Source organism: Hesperophylax consimilis, chromosome 5, assembly GCF_061612785.1.
Source record: "Hesperophylax consimilis isolate HC1 chromosome 5, BYU_Hcon_1.0, whole genome shotgun sequence".
NCBI classification, from domain to species: domain Eukaryota; kingdom Metazoa; phylum Arthropoda; class Insecta; order Trichoptera; family Limnephilidae; genus Hesperophylax; species Hesperophylax consimilis.
Genome location: NC_142840.1, coordinates 27,158,370 through 27,172,291, shown reverse-complemented (window position 1 = coordinate 27,172,291; position 13,922 = coordinate 27,158,370). Strand labels below are relative to the sequence as shown.

At 33.4% G+C, this 13,922-nt stretch overlaps 1 protein-coding gene across 1 annotated transcript in view; it reads left to right on the top strand.

Annotated features, from left to right (window-relative positions):
• Positions 1 to 11,274, top strand: part of LOC149423720 (uncharacterized) — a 55,863-nt gene extending 44,589 nt beyond the window's left edge. The window contains exon 3 of the mRNA XM_089632088.1: positions 9,492 to 11,274. Coding sequence (XP_089488214.1) covers positions 9,492 to 10,586 — 1,095 coding nt within the window. The 3' untranslated portion in view covers positions 10,587 to 11,274. The remainder of the gene's footprint in view (positions 1 to 9,491) is intronic.
• The last annotated feature ends 2,648 nt before the right edge of the window (positions 11,275 to 13,922 follow it).

Below are 13,922 nucleotides of genomic sequence, written 5' to 3'. Positions count from 1 at the left end.
TTGTATTGTCGAGTGACTGGCGCCTATCTGTTCCCGAATTCGCCGATGGGAAAAACGACCTCCTAAGTGAACAAGGTGGACGTAAAATTCGAAGTTTTATTCGAAACATACGATGAGGTTGCATTTTTTAGTAGTACATATCACTGTATCAACGGCACTTTTGCAAATAATTAAATAGTAAAATGTGCAATGTTGTAATTATTATGTAAACAAATAAATTATAAAAAAAATGGTTTTTATCAAAGCCTACCTTAATACTAGCGATGGGTCATGACTCATTATATTAAGGTATCATCCCACTTTATCAACTTGAAAAATATTATTTTTATGATGGATTTCTAGAGATAGATTCTATACTATACCACTATAAAAAACATTGTGTATAAATTTTAATAAAGATCAAAGCGTCCTAAGTATTATTCATAGAGTTTATTTGAGGGTGCTTTTACTTGAGCGAGCAGGTATTCGTTAGCCTAGCTGTTCTGTCACTTCTAAAGGCTCTCGCTTTATACACGCAAACAGCCAGAATGAGCCGAAGAGATTTGAAGAAAATGAATCATTTGAACAAGCGGAAAGCAGTCCTGTATGGCGCTGGTATAGCTGATAGATTTTTCAGTAAAAAAAAATTTAAACGCTTTTTTCTCGAAACCACTTTTTTGATCATTGACAACACATTTGCCACATGTATGGTTGTTGATGAAATTAGAATTATATGAAAATATTTATTTTGGGTGCTTTTTAAAATGAAAATTTCTCTCAAAACAGGCTTATTTTTGGAGTTTTTTTTCAACAACTACTATTTTGCTATTTTTACGTAAAAAAATATGATAATTCTAATTCAGACAGTAGCCACCACTATACTAAACTCAAATCATTTTTGGTTTTTGTGTTTGAAATAAATCCACTCAAAAATAACATCAACGAAACTGTCTTCGCTTTTTATAAATACAGATAGATGAATTCTGTGAAATAAATAGAATACAAATTGTCATACATTTTAAGGGATATTTTATGAAGCCCAAAAAGATTTATATCAAAAACTTTTGTAGGAAATAAACTTTATTAAAAAAAATCATAATTTTTCAGCCGTCTAAAGTGGGTTGATCCCTTAAGAGCGGGAGTCACAGTACCAGCTCAATATTTTCGTACGACTGACTCAAAGAGTCAACTCAATTGAAGGACGATTCAATTGAATGGAAGCCGTGAGCTTAGAGCGTACGAACAGTGATCATATTGTGCTCCCCGTTACGGCTCCTCCGATACTGCACCTCGCACCATGAGAAAAATAAGATGCTAGGTAGTTAGTAGAACTACATGTCCAAGTCCAGATGTCGGACTGTCAGACGCTGTTCACGTCTCTGAGTATATAACAATGAATACTTTAATGGCGCTGTTTTAGCCGAGTTAACCGGGAGTCGTACGAATACGGCTCATCAAAAAGAGCTAGCCCAATTGTGCAGCTCATTCAAGAACGACTCATCGCTACTACATACTTATACCTTGACAGCCAGACTTGATATGATTACAGATTTATACAGGGCTGGAATGAGTACTGTGTCACTGGTATGTGTACGGTATTGGTAGTATGAGTGCTGCATCACTGGTATGAGTACTGAATCGCTGGTATGAGTACTATATCGCTGGTATGAGTACTGTATTACTGGTATGAATATTGTATCGCTGATATACAGCATGTTTCAAATTTGTTTTTCAACATCAGTAAAAAAATACGATGAAGCTGATTTAAAAAAATTCGAACACACTTCAAAACTTTTAGAATAACTGTAAAAACTTTTCAAATATTCAAATTCGAACAGCGTAAACATTTTTTGTCGCCATTTCGCTCAAAACCCACGCATAAAAGGCATTTTCTCGGGGACATCATATTCATTAATACACGAAAAAATGTATTGTTCGGGTCTACTATAATTGCGCTAATTTTAATAATGAACATATAACGATAGATTTTACTACCCTGTTATTTAGTTTATCGATTAAAATTGATAACAAAGTGATAAATCGTTATTGTGTGTTATTAATACCTTTAGATATCTCAAATATTTTCCGCCGGTATAATACGAATTAATTTATAAAACAATATGAATTTGTAATCAAAGGTATTCGTTCTCAAAAGTTCAAAGTTTCAGAAATTGATCTTTTAAGTATGCTATCTATCATTATTTTTTTTGAATCAGGAAAGAATATCATACAATACATCCTTGTAAAATATTGAAAGAAAACTATTTTTAAAAGCGCTAATCGGGCAACTACTCTGCACAAATTCAGTTTTATAGGGACAACCAATATTCTGCTACGAATACAAAAAATAACTATAACAAACTTTTTGTTATTTTCGCACGTTTTTCCAAATCGATTTAATTAACTGATAAAAATAAGCATATTTTAACATACATATAATATATGTATGTTAAAATATGCATATATATATAATATAATATAATATATATATATATATATATATATATATATATATATATATATATATATATATATATATATATATATATATATATATATATATATATATATATATATATATATATATATATATATATATATTAGAGTGTCCCAGGACATAAGGAAGAATTTTTTTTTCATGAATTTAAATATGCATACCCTCTTATTTTATTCCATTTGATCCCAATAACTAATTTAATAAATATTATTTTGATTAAAAACCGGCAACCCGTGCCGACTTGATACCAAACATATGGTACAGAGTCAATATGGAAGGATTTTCAACTTTCATTTTTGTCGGATAAATAAAATTTAAAAATGCACAAATGTTCGATTATGTAGTATTTTATATTTAAAAATGGTTTATTGATTAATTTTTTTCTTCGTAGTTTGTTTTTTACAGTCAGGATAAATCTTCCGTTGTTCCTGAACGCATCGTAGCAAAAATTATTTTTGTTCCTCTTCGACCGTGAGATTAAGCCATGAAAATCTTGCATTAACTTAACAGTTCTTTCAGCTGTATCATTCACTACCCTCAGCGGCGACACCTTCTTTCTGACTTCTTGATACGAAGCATTATTTGACCACATCGTAGGGAATTCGTTAAGAAAACTGGCATCTGTTTTCAGACGATCAAAAAAATACTTGCTCTTGACTGAAATGAAGTCGTAAATATTTTTCTCTGAAACAAAAGTCACTAAATTATTATATGAACAAAAACCTCAATACAAAACATAATTTAAACTACTTAATAAACTTACCATACAATTTACCGTCAAGATCTTCCTTCGATGGGATGTAACGTTTGTCATGGGTTGATAAATTATTTTTTTTGATATTTCGAGCATTTTTATTTTAGTTGTTTGATCAGCGTCGTCAAACAGCGATAAAATAGATCCTTCATGGGTCAAATACCATAACTGCTTACTGAACAGAAATAAAGCTGCCATTGAGATGTTTTCATCAATTTTTTCTTAAGCCTTCATCGATTTCAAAAAGCACAAGTCCTGGTAAGGTGCTTTAACTGCTATAGTACATTATAACCATGGCTTGACATAGAATGTTACTATGAACAGGCAAACGTCTAAAAGTGCCGCCTTATCCTTACCGGTAATTTTAAATTGCGCACAAATTATTGATGTTTTCAATGAATAAAGCGCCTTTGCCATCCATCGAGCACCTGGAGGCCGAATCTTAAATTTTCTCACTGTATCTCCTCCTAAAACTATCACACAGAGCTCTAAAAACTCTCAATAGTCATCTTCAAGTATTTTTGTTGTCAGTGCAGTACGGTAAAAGTCAAGCAAATCATCGATTTCGGAAGCGGTTTGGTGCAATGTGAGATTTTCTCTGTAGCACTGAATTTTATCGGGATCAACATTTTTACAGTTATCTCGAAATTTTTTGAAGAGTGGTATGTCAGGACTTGTAGTCACTTGACTGATTTTTACTTCAAACACAGCTTTTAATACCAACTATGGCTATATTTGGTATATATTGACAGTTAAATTCACTTTCCGGATATTGTAGAACAAAACTTCAAGAACTTGTCCATTAGATGGCAGTTTAGAACCCGATATTTGGTGTTTTACGACTCCTATTAAAAATATACTCTTTTTAGAAGTGCGTAAATCTAACAACATCTTGCCTGAACGAGTGATTTTCGTTTACTAACAAAATAGCAAGCTACTACAAGCTCATCAACACGTTTGCTCGCAGGCGTCTTAATGTACAAGTACTGACATCTTTCGATGCAAGTCGGCACGGGTTGCAGTTGTCCAAAGTAAACGAAATTTTGTTTATAAGTGTTTTGTCATTATTAAAACAAAATTAGAGGGTATGCGTTCAAAAATAACAACTTTAATTTTTTTGGGACACCCTAATATATATATATACATATATATGTATAAACAAAATAAAAATAATTATGGATTTTCTCCTTGTGGCTGTACCTCTTGTAAGACAACATAATAAAACATATTCAAATTTATAAGAGAATGATATAAAAACGTAAAATTACTAGTGAAATTGCTCTTTGACCGGACGGCGGCTGAGTTGACATCGCGTTTGGGTCCCACCCAGGGGTAGTGTGTTCAATTCCTCGGCTGGCTAAGTCCTCCATCAAAACACGAGCAACATTTCTGCTTACTGTGGTGGTATTAGGAGATTTTCAAATATTTTCAGCTTATTCGTAATCCGGGAATATTTGTCTTTGTTTATTAAAAAGAAGTAATAAAATATTTATTTTACTCAGCTATTCTGGTGTAATTGAAGGATTCATATTAAGAAAAGATATCATATTATAATAAATATTTGACGGGATATAACATAAATCTTATTCAATACAGAATTGTATAAAACAAAAACAAAAACAACAACAACAACAACAACGACAACTGACACGTGATAATAATAATTCAGAAAAACAGATTTTTTTCAATGTTCAAACCTATTGTCATGGTTATCATTTATTGGTAACAATAAGAAGACAGGATATACATAAAAAAAACTCAGTTCAAAACAGAATTATAAATATAAATAACATAAAAGTTACATATTCATGAAATATCAGAGTTATGGACTAGAGAGTCTGGACACTCTTTTATGGACTTTTATATTTTTTAAGCTCGCAATTGAAAATATCCACTTTCGATATTATGTTATTGTAATTATGTCTGCTCAAACAAGAATTTTGTTTATAGTTATGTGGAGCGCGCAGGTTCATTAAATTGAATCTTATTTACCAAACTTCGGGTATTGTTAACTAATAATTTATACGGGAATAATAAGTCTATGTGATGCCTTTGTTTATTCAGTTAATCAATTTTTGAATGAAGCTGCCTCTGCATAATTATTAAATCTTATAAATGAATTGTTCCAAATAAATCGTAAGAATTTGTCTTGAATTATTCTTGTTATGATTCACTTGATCGTGCCTATATAGGGTATCCTCACACACTCCTTTCCAGTACACTTACAACGTGTCCAAACTGTCTAACAGTCAATTTCTTAATCTAGTAAACATATTTTACACCCAATTTATCGGAAAAAATCATAATACCATATAATATTTTGCGTCTTTACAGCGTCGATGGTCGTCCTCTTTCTTCTTCCAAGGATTGTATGAAAATGAAAGAGACAGAAGATACTAGAATGATAATGTCACATACTACCTCTCTCTACGACTATTAAAGTCAACCGGTAAATGCTAAAAACGGTTTGCAAAAATATTATTATGATAATGAGGAAAAATTTCAATTAACCATTTAAGAAAAAAAATGTTGGCGAATATTTGTTTTGTTAAAAGCTTTACGGATTAACCTTTCCCCAAAACTTATCGATCGTTTTTTCAATAATCATAAAGTAGATCGTTCTGGCGGTTTGTAACCTTCAACATGTTGTTATAATACTTAGCTTAATTGGCTGTGAAATAAGCATTTGGTGAAATAGGCAGGAAACACAATTTATGGTCGAACGAATGACAGATAATTTTAAGATCGTGTGATAACTGTTATTTTATTTGTTCGGGTGAGAATAGTAAAAATAATAATTCATAAAACTGAAATAAAATCATAGGTTTTAAAGATCGTTCAGTGGCTGAGTTCACAAATACACATGCTTTCCATGCAGGCGTATTGGATCCAATTCCTAGCCAAGTCCTGCATAATTGCATAAGAAACATCTTCCGCTTATAATCTTGGCAGTATCAGGAATTCAAATATTGTCAGGTTATTTTTAACATAAAAATGTTCATCCTTTTCTATTTATCGCAGTTCTTAATTTAAAGCGACAGCCAGAATGGTGCAATGCATTAATTTTTTTAAATACAAAAGGCAAACATGTATATTATGTAAGTATTAAAAAAATAAATAAATGGTAAATACACATATATGCCAAAAAATGTGGGGTTACAATCTTAGGGTGCGTATAAACAGGACTAAATTTCCGCGAGCTAAGCCACTATTTACGGGAAACGAAGCAAACGCAAAGCAACCGCAAGCGGCGCGCGTGCCGTTTACGGATGCTTCTCACCTTTCCCATAATTCGCAACTCGGCTCGCGGAAATTTTGTCTAGTTTATACGTAACGTAATACTACTGGTGTTTGTGAACAAAATTAAGGAACAAAAACTTAAAGAATCAATCATTATATATGAAAAATTATAAAATGAAGTCTTAAAACACTGACGTAATATGGGAATTCTGTGTTTGGCTTACCAGTATTTCAAGAGGAGGTGTTCCATAAAGGTATCGTATGATTGATCCCTTCGGCTCTAGCGTACAACTTTACAGCCGAGAGACTACGCCATTGACAACATGTGCCGATTAGACGGCTCTTTTGTGTTTAGTAGCTCGGCAGTTATTGTGTTTCTTTCCTTCTACAACACGGATCTCCTGAACATTATTTTTCAAAGAGGTCCTCCACACAGCATCCCCAAAAATTACAGGCTCCGTATGTCATAAAAATATTTACCATGACAAATACATTTCCGTGGTTTACTAAAAATAAAAACTAATCGTCAGATAAATAGCATTATTTAAAATGAAGCTGTCAGCTAGCTTGTTTGGCGAATGGGTGTGTTTAGTGAAGGCCAAAAAGGTCGGCCGGGAAAAATGTTTTACATTACTCCTGTTTGTCAACATTTATTTTTTACTTTTTTAATAACAAAAACTAAATTATTGAAAGTACGTTATGTTATAGTTTTTAATTAAATAATATTGAGACACTGAGTTTTAACCACTGTTTTTACTAATTTATTCATTTTATTTTTTAGTGCTCGTCGACTTTATTGAGATTGCTTTAATATTTTCCACCTATATATAATATATAACATATTTTCCAACTATATATAATTATTATTTAAGACCATATTAAGGATAACCGAAAACGTCTCCACATTTTGAAAATATAAATTATTATTATTATTATATGCACAAATTATGCTTAGCAAAACAAATAAGAAAAAAATATTATTATGTCTATTTCTTATTGAAAAGGGACAGTTAAAGGTTTCAAAAAGTTGTCCTGAGAAATGCACTTACATGACATATTTTAACATAAAAAAACATTTTTTTTTTCAGTTTTCAGTTTCAGTGCCGGCAACCCGGGCGTTTATTTAATTTCATGGTTGTTTACATTGTTTTCTTTTCTTTTACCCGCCTCACTAGACAGAGTCTGTTCCGAGGCGGGTAAATCACATATTATATTTGTTCCAAAAGAAATGTATGTATTTAAAAAATATATATACATATATGTATGTAAAAAGACAAAAAAAGATACAATTATGTGGTGGTATATTAAATATTTACATACATACTTTTAAATTTTTTAAATTTTTTTTATTAGTTACATTCCATGAGAAGATTGCCTATGTAACATAGATAAAAGTAAATTAAATTTTGTGACAATTGAATATAGATATAGCGGTTACATGATAATTAGTATTGCAAAATTGCAGTTTCTCGCATTTGTTTTATTTGAATATTATATAATTTCGTGAGAAATTGTATGAAATGTTATTTATTTAGAATATTTTGAATATCTGTTCTTTCCTTTTCATTCATCCATAATACAAATTTTTTGAACAGCCAATTCAAATTATTTGGGGTGACGTAAGTTTTTGTTTGTGTTAGGAAGGTATTGCAAATTTAATATAATAAAAAGAAAAATATGAACACCTTGCTGAACACCTACACTACAAGAACGAAATTCTCAAATCTACTAAAAATTCCAAAATTAAATACATCTTTTGGCCAGAAAAACCACTATTTCTATGCTATAAAATTATATAATGCCCTTCCTATTGAAATTAAAAACACCATGGATATAGAAAAGTTTAAAAAAGACATCAAATTATGGCTATCTAAACATGAAGATGAGGAAATCATTAAATTTATGAAGTAACCCCAACGCAACCTACAGACAACAAACATAAATACTCTTTGCTTAATTTATTTTATATTTTGTGGGAACCAACAAATTAGAAGATGAGAAAATCATGATCAACACAAATACAACAAACTACAGTCCGCCTCGGATAAGGAATACCTAGTGAGGACGACTGAGAACAAACTACATCACTTTATATCGTTTTTTACTTAATATTGTATCATTTTTACTTTACTTTATATGACGTTAAATAAAAAATAAAAAATAAATAATTACGGAAAAAATTGTGACTTTCGGTCTTTGATGACTAAAAACTATTAGATATAAAAGTGAACACCGAACAACAAAATGTGGAAGAATTTTAGTGCTTGTCTTTTCCTCAGTTGAAATATTTGTGAAATCTGAATGACCACCTTTCAGCTCATTAGCTCGAGTCAATGGGAGTGGTGATTTTGAGCCCAGTGAGAGCTGTGATCAGTGTGGTGTGTTAACGCTATTTTAAATGCCCCTTGGTGGTTTATCGATTAAACTCAAGAATTTATCGCCGTGAATAAATTGTTCTTCCGTGCTGGGAAAGCTTAGCTCGGGACGGCGCGTGTGCCCGCAACATAAATCATCAGGAATTACTGTGATGATCGTTAATTTTAGTTAGAATATCAAATAACACAAACAGAAAGAATTGCACCGTCCGATTCGTCCCGATAATAAGATCACGCACGATTCCGCCAATCATTTCACATTGTCTTACCCCCCCATTTATGAGTTCCAAGTCTGTTATTTGTGCTGATTTTAGTGACGATCGGAACATTATTTGCTATTATTACAATAATTGCTTCGTTTCCCTTCTAATAATATTTTGATTGTCAGGAAGATGATGTGGGTCGTCTCACAATTCTTTTTAACCGTAAAAATGAGACTGAATGTAATAAATCCAACATAAAAAATATTAATCTGTCCTTTAGGAAAACATCGGAATTGACATAAATTAGTGGTAATTCTGAGAAGCTTATGTTTATGGCAAGAAGGAAAACTAATATAGGTGTCTAGAATGTTAGAATATTCTCCAAGAATGTATTTATTCAGGTATGTATAATAATAATTAATTAATATTTTCCCTTGTTCCAGGTACTGTGTAACACGGGCGGTCTCATTGAGATTCCTCTGCAAACGCTACCTTCAACAGTTGAGCATCTTTCACTGACCAGGAACAACTTCAACGTCATCCGAAGTGACGCCTTCAATGGTCTCAAATTGCTGCGCAAAATATCTTTGGATGGAAATAACATATCTGCAATCAAACCTTTCGCTTTCCGAGGACTTCCTAGACTGAAGGAATTATCAATACAATACACCCCTCTGTCAACGCTGAATCAATTCGCTTTTGCTGGACTTCAAAATCTTTCGTCAATCTTTCTCGGACATAATAAGATAATTCAAATAGAAGCTTACGCCTTTGCTGGAACAAATTATCTTAAATCAATCATGTTGAATAATAATCCTATTCAGAAAATAATGACAAATGCCTTCTCAGGATTAACCAATGTTGAGCACCTTGCTTTTCCGTCAGGGATCCGTTCCATTGAGCCCGATGCATTTGCGGGACTTGATATGGTCGGTCTCATAAAACTAGCATTTATGGACCTAGCGTCTCTCAGACCATACACGTTCAGGGGCATGACACACATCCACACTCTATCATTGCAAGAATCTGATCTCGGAATCATAAGGATAGCAGCGTTCGAAGGACTGTCTTACGTTGATAATTTAAATATCCTCAACAACAAAATTGATGCTGTACAAGAGTTGAACATCGGTTATAACAACAGTGTTAGAGTGTTGAGATTACACGGAAACCACCTGTTGGAGATTCCAGCTCCAGGAGTGGTTACAGTGGAAGGCGTTGAAATCCTCAGCGTACGAGGGAATCACTTTCCGTGTGATTGCAGAATTCATTCCCTTATCGAGGGCCCTCTAGGAAACGCTTCTTCGGGTGATTTCCTCACAACTAATTTCTGCATATCGCCGCTAGAAGTCCACGGACACGTGTTAGCTGATGTAAACATAGACGGAATCGGTCGGTGTGGAGAACATGTTACTAAGGAGAACTTGGACTCTTCCAAAAACAATGTCAATAGTAAAGCGGCAATACAGAATTACCTATCATTTTTTTGCCTAGTTATTGCAGTAACTTTTTCAACCATTATTGATTGCTATTTGTGACAACCGAGGCTCTGAACATGTGTCAAATGCTCATGATTAAATACGTAAAAAAAGACAAAAGTGTGTATTTTATAAGTAATTGTGATGAATAATCTTGTAATCGTGTGAGTGTTGTTCAGAAGTAGAGTTATTTAAAAATGTGCCAAAACTACATACAATTGTGACGGAATCAATCGAAACTGGGGGAAATTAAAAAACATCGACGAAGTGTAGATAATATACGGAACCGTATTGTTGGAATTAGGGAATATGTTATTGAATTAAAATCACAGTCGTTAAACGTATATAGGTGATCATATATTATATTATATATAGAAATAATGCGTTTTTATCAGTAAGGATGCCACTTCTCGTATACGAATGTTGTTAGGAGCCATTATTTTAGGTTATTGTAATCATATTATTGCTTGTAGATTTAGACAATTGAGAATGATATAAATATACACATAGCTAAATGATTATTTATTATTGTAAATATATTGTAACATTATCCTTTCAAATAATTATCAACACCTAAAAAGTCAATTTCTAAAATATTGTAACTATGGATTTGTGTTCCTTCTTTTTAATTGAAATCGTAAAACGACTGTAAAACTATTTAAATTTAAGTAAAATTTTGTAAATCGTCGAATTATCTTTGTCTGCTTACTAACATAATATTGTGTACAAATTATTTACTTTGAAATCAGAGTAATAATTTCACAAAACATATCGGTGTATTTTTTCTTGGATGTAAATACAATAAAATTTTAAAAAGATTTTTAAAGGAATTAAAATTGCATAGTCCGTGTTGTTAATGGGAAGCTATTACCTACTACTGAAAGTGCAAAACCTGCGAAATCGAATCATGTTTTATTATTAAAGAATAATGATCTTTTAATCCTGTTTCATTCTGTTCTTCATCCTTCCATTCTGTTGGTTTAAGTGTGGACAGCGCCTTGGAAGGCTTCACATTTCCTGAAATATCTTGGAATCAGCAATAATAAGAGCCAGCAGACAATTGAGAAGACAACGAGGCAGAAGAAAACAAGGGTAAATAGCTTCATAAATTTGATCCCCTAAAATAATGAAGCCATTACGAGGTAACGTTAAACCGATGTTCAGGATTACTGTGTTCATAATAACCAAGCTCTTTCGTAATGCGAGGATTAGACCCACTACGAATATTTGCTATTCGGACACAAATAAATACCGTAAAGAATCAAGTAAAATCAAAATCCAAGAAAGCTCGAATATTCATCAAGAACCCTTCAAAAATTTACTCCAAAGAGGTAAGAAAACCAAACATCTATTTTTCGATTTCAGAATTAGTTGAAAATAGACTGAAATGTTCATTTTAACCCTTCCGCAGCGGAGTGGGGTTCCGCACTTAGTGTCGGCTCGTGACTTTTGGGTGTACTAGAGTGCTAATATAAAAAGGCTTTACTGATGTTTTTGTAACCGAAAACATTTTTTTTTGAAAATTATATTATTTGTATGAAGACTTTAAAGAAATCTGTGCAGTGCCAAATTGAATTTCCTGAAAATCTTCATAAAAAAAATAAAATTTTCGAAAAAAATTGTTTTTTTGAAAATTAGCACTCTCTCACACTCAGTCACGAGCCGCCACTGAATACACTTCCCCAAAGCGAGTGTTTTGTGTTACGCGTAAGTGGTTTTTACATCACATACTATATAATTTAGGTAATTCTTGAAAAACCATTTGGAAAAAACAATTTCAAAAATAATCCGTAATTTAAAAATAATATATTAAATAATATTTATCAAATTTCGTCCAAATTAGTCTCCCCTCTCTCCTCCTCAGATCAACATTTCTTAAACAATAAAACAGCAAATAAGCCGCGAGTGTGTTTGTAAAAATAATGTTAGGAGACACGATCGCACCGCGATATGTGGGGTATCAACGTGACCCACTTCGAATTATACATGATTTTTAACTTCAGGTACGCAAAGGTTAATGGACATTTATTCAGTGAATTTCAGAAAAATAACGAGTTTATTGTTGATTTTAATTATTCAGCAAGAAATTACAATGATAAAATAACTTTATTTGGTTGGTGCAACACAATAGGAAAAATTGTAATTTTTGGAAAATGACAATCTATTTTGTGTTGATGCTAAATTTTTCCTAAACAAGAAATCGAACAGACAAAATAATCTCAATACGGAATATAAGTATGTACCTACAAACAAAACAAAACCATGTCTACATACGTTGAACTGTCTACTTTAATTTATATGGAATGTTCTTGATTCTTTAATCACACTTGGCCAAAGACAAGAATCACTCAACAGCCAATAGCATCACTAACGGCCTCTATAACTCACCAGACAGTTTTCGACTTTGACCTCTAAGCATACTCCAATCCTCCAAATGGGGATCAAAAAATAGTCCGGAAGGTTGATAAGGGATGCCCGCAAGGCTCCATTTTGGGACCTAAATACTGGAATATTAATTTTGACGACTCCTCCAGGTTACCCTTACCTGAAGGATGCACATCGGTCGACTACGGTGATGATAAATTGTATTTGGTCTCGGGGGACAGTAGAAGGGAAGTGGAAGGAAAGGCTAAAGAAGGTTTGCGTGCAATCCTAAGCTGGGGTGTGAGAAACAAGTTGAATTTTGCCCCCCAAAAGACCGTGGGACTCTTGATGAAAGGTTTCCTCAGTAGAAGAAGAAACCCTTCCATCAAAATGGGAGCCTCCACTATTCACTTTGCAGACTCAGTCAAATATCTAGGTGTCACTCTAGATCGATCGTCCTCCTTCTTTACTCACGTTAAAGAGGTCTCCAGCAAGGCCCAGGCCCTTTTCTTTAAGCTGAGAAGAATCTCTACAGCTGAGTGGGGGTTGCGTTCCCCTGCCCTGTGACTACTTTATAGGGGTATATACGTGGCGCAAGTCTCGTATGCCACCTCTGTGTGGGAGCACCGTTTGGGAAATTCGCTTATACTCTCGGCTCTCAAGAGGGGTCAGCGAACCCCCTTGCTGGCGCTCTCCGGTGCATACAGAACCGTTGCTTCGGACGCTTTGCCCGTGTTGGCCGGTATTTTACCAATCGATCTGGAAATCAGGGAAGTGTTAACAAAAAAGAAGCTCTCCAGAGGACTACCTGCTACACATCTCGGCGTAATTCTTACGCCGGGCGGGGTAGGGACTCTCCCTGGTCTACTGAAACAAATGAGTGACTTATCACTCAACGAGTGGCAGTCTCGATGGGATAGGTCGAAAATGGGAAGATGGACCTTCTCCTTCTTCCCATCAGTTAAAATCAGAATGGAAGGAGCTTTCATCAAATTGGATCACCACATGACCCAAATATTATCAGGACATGGT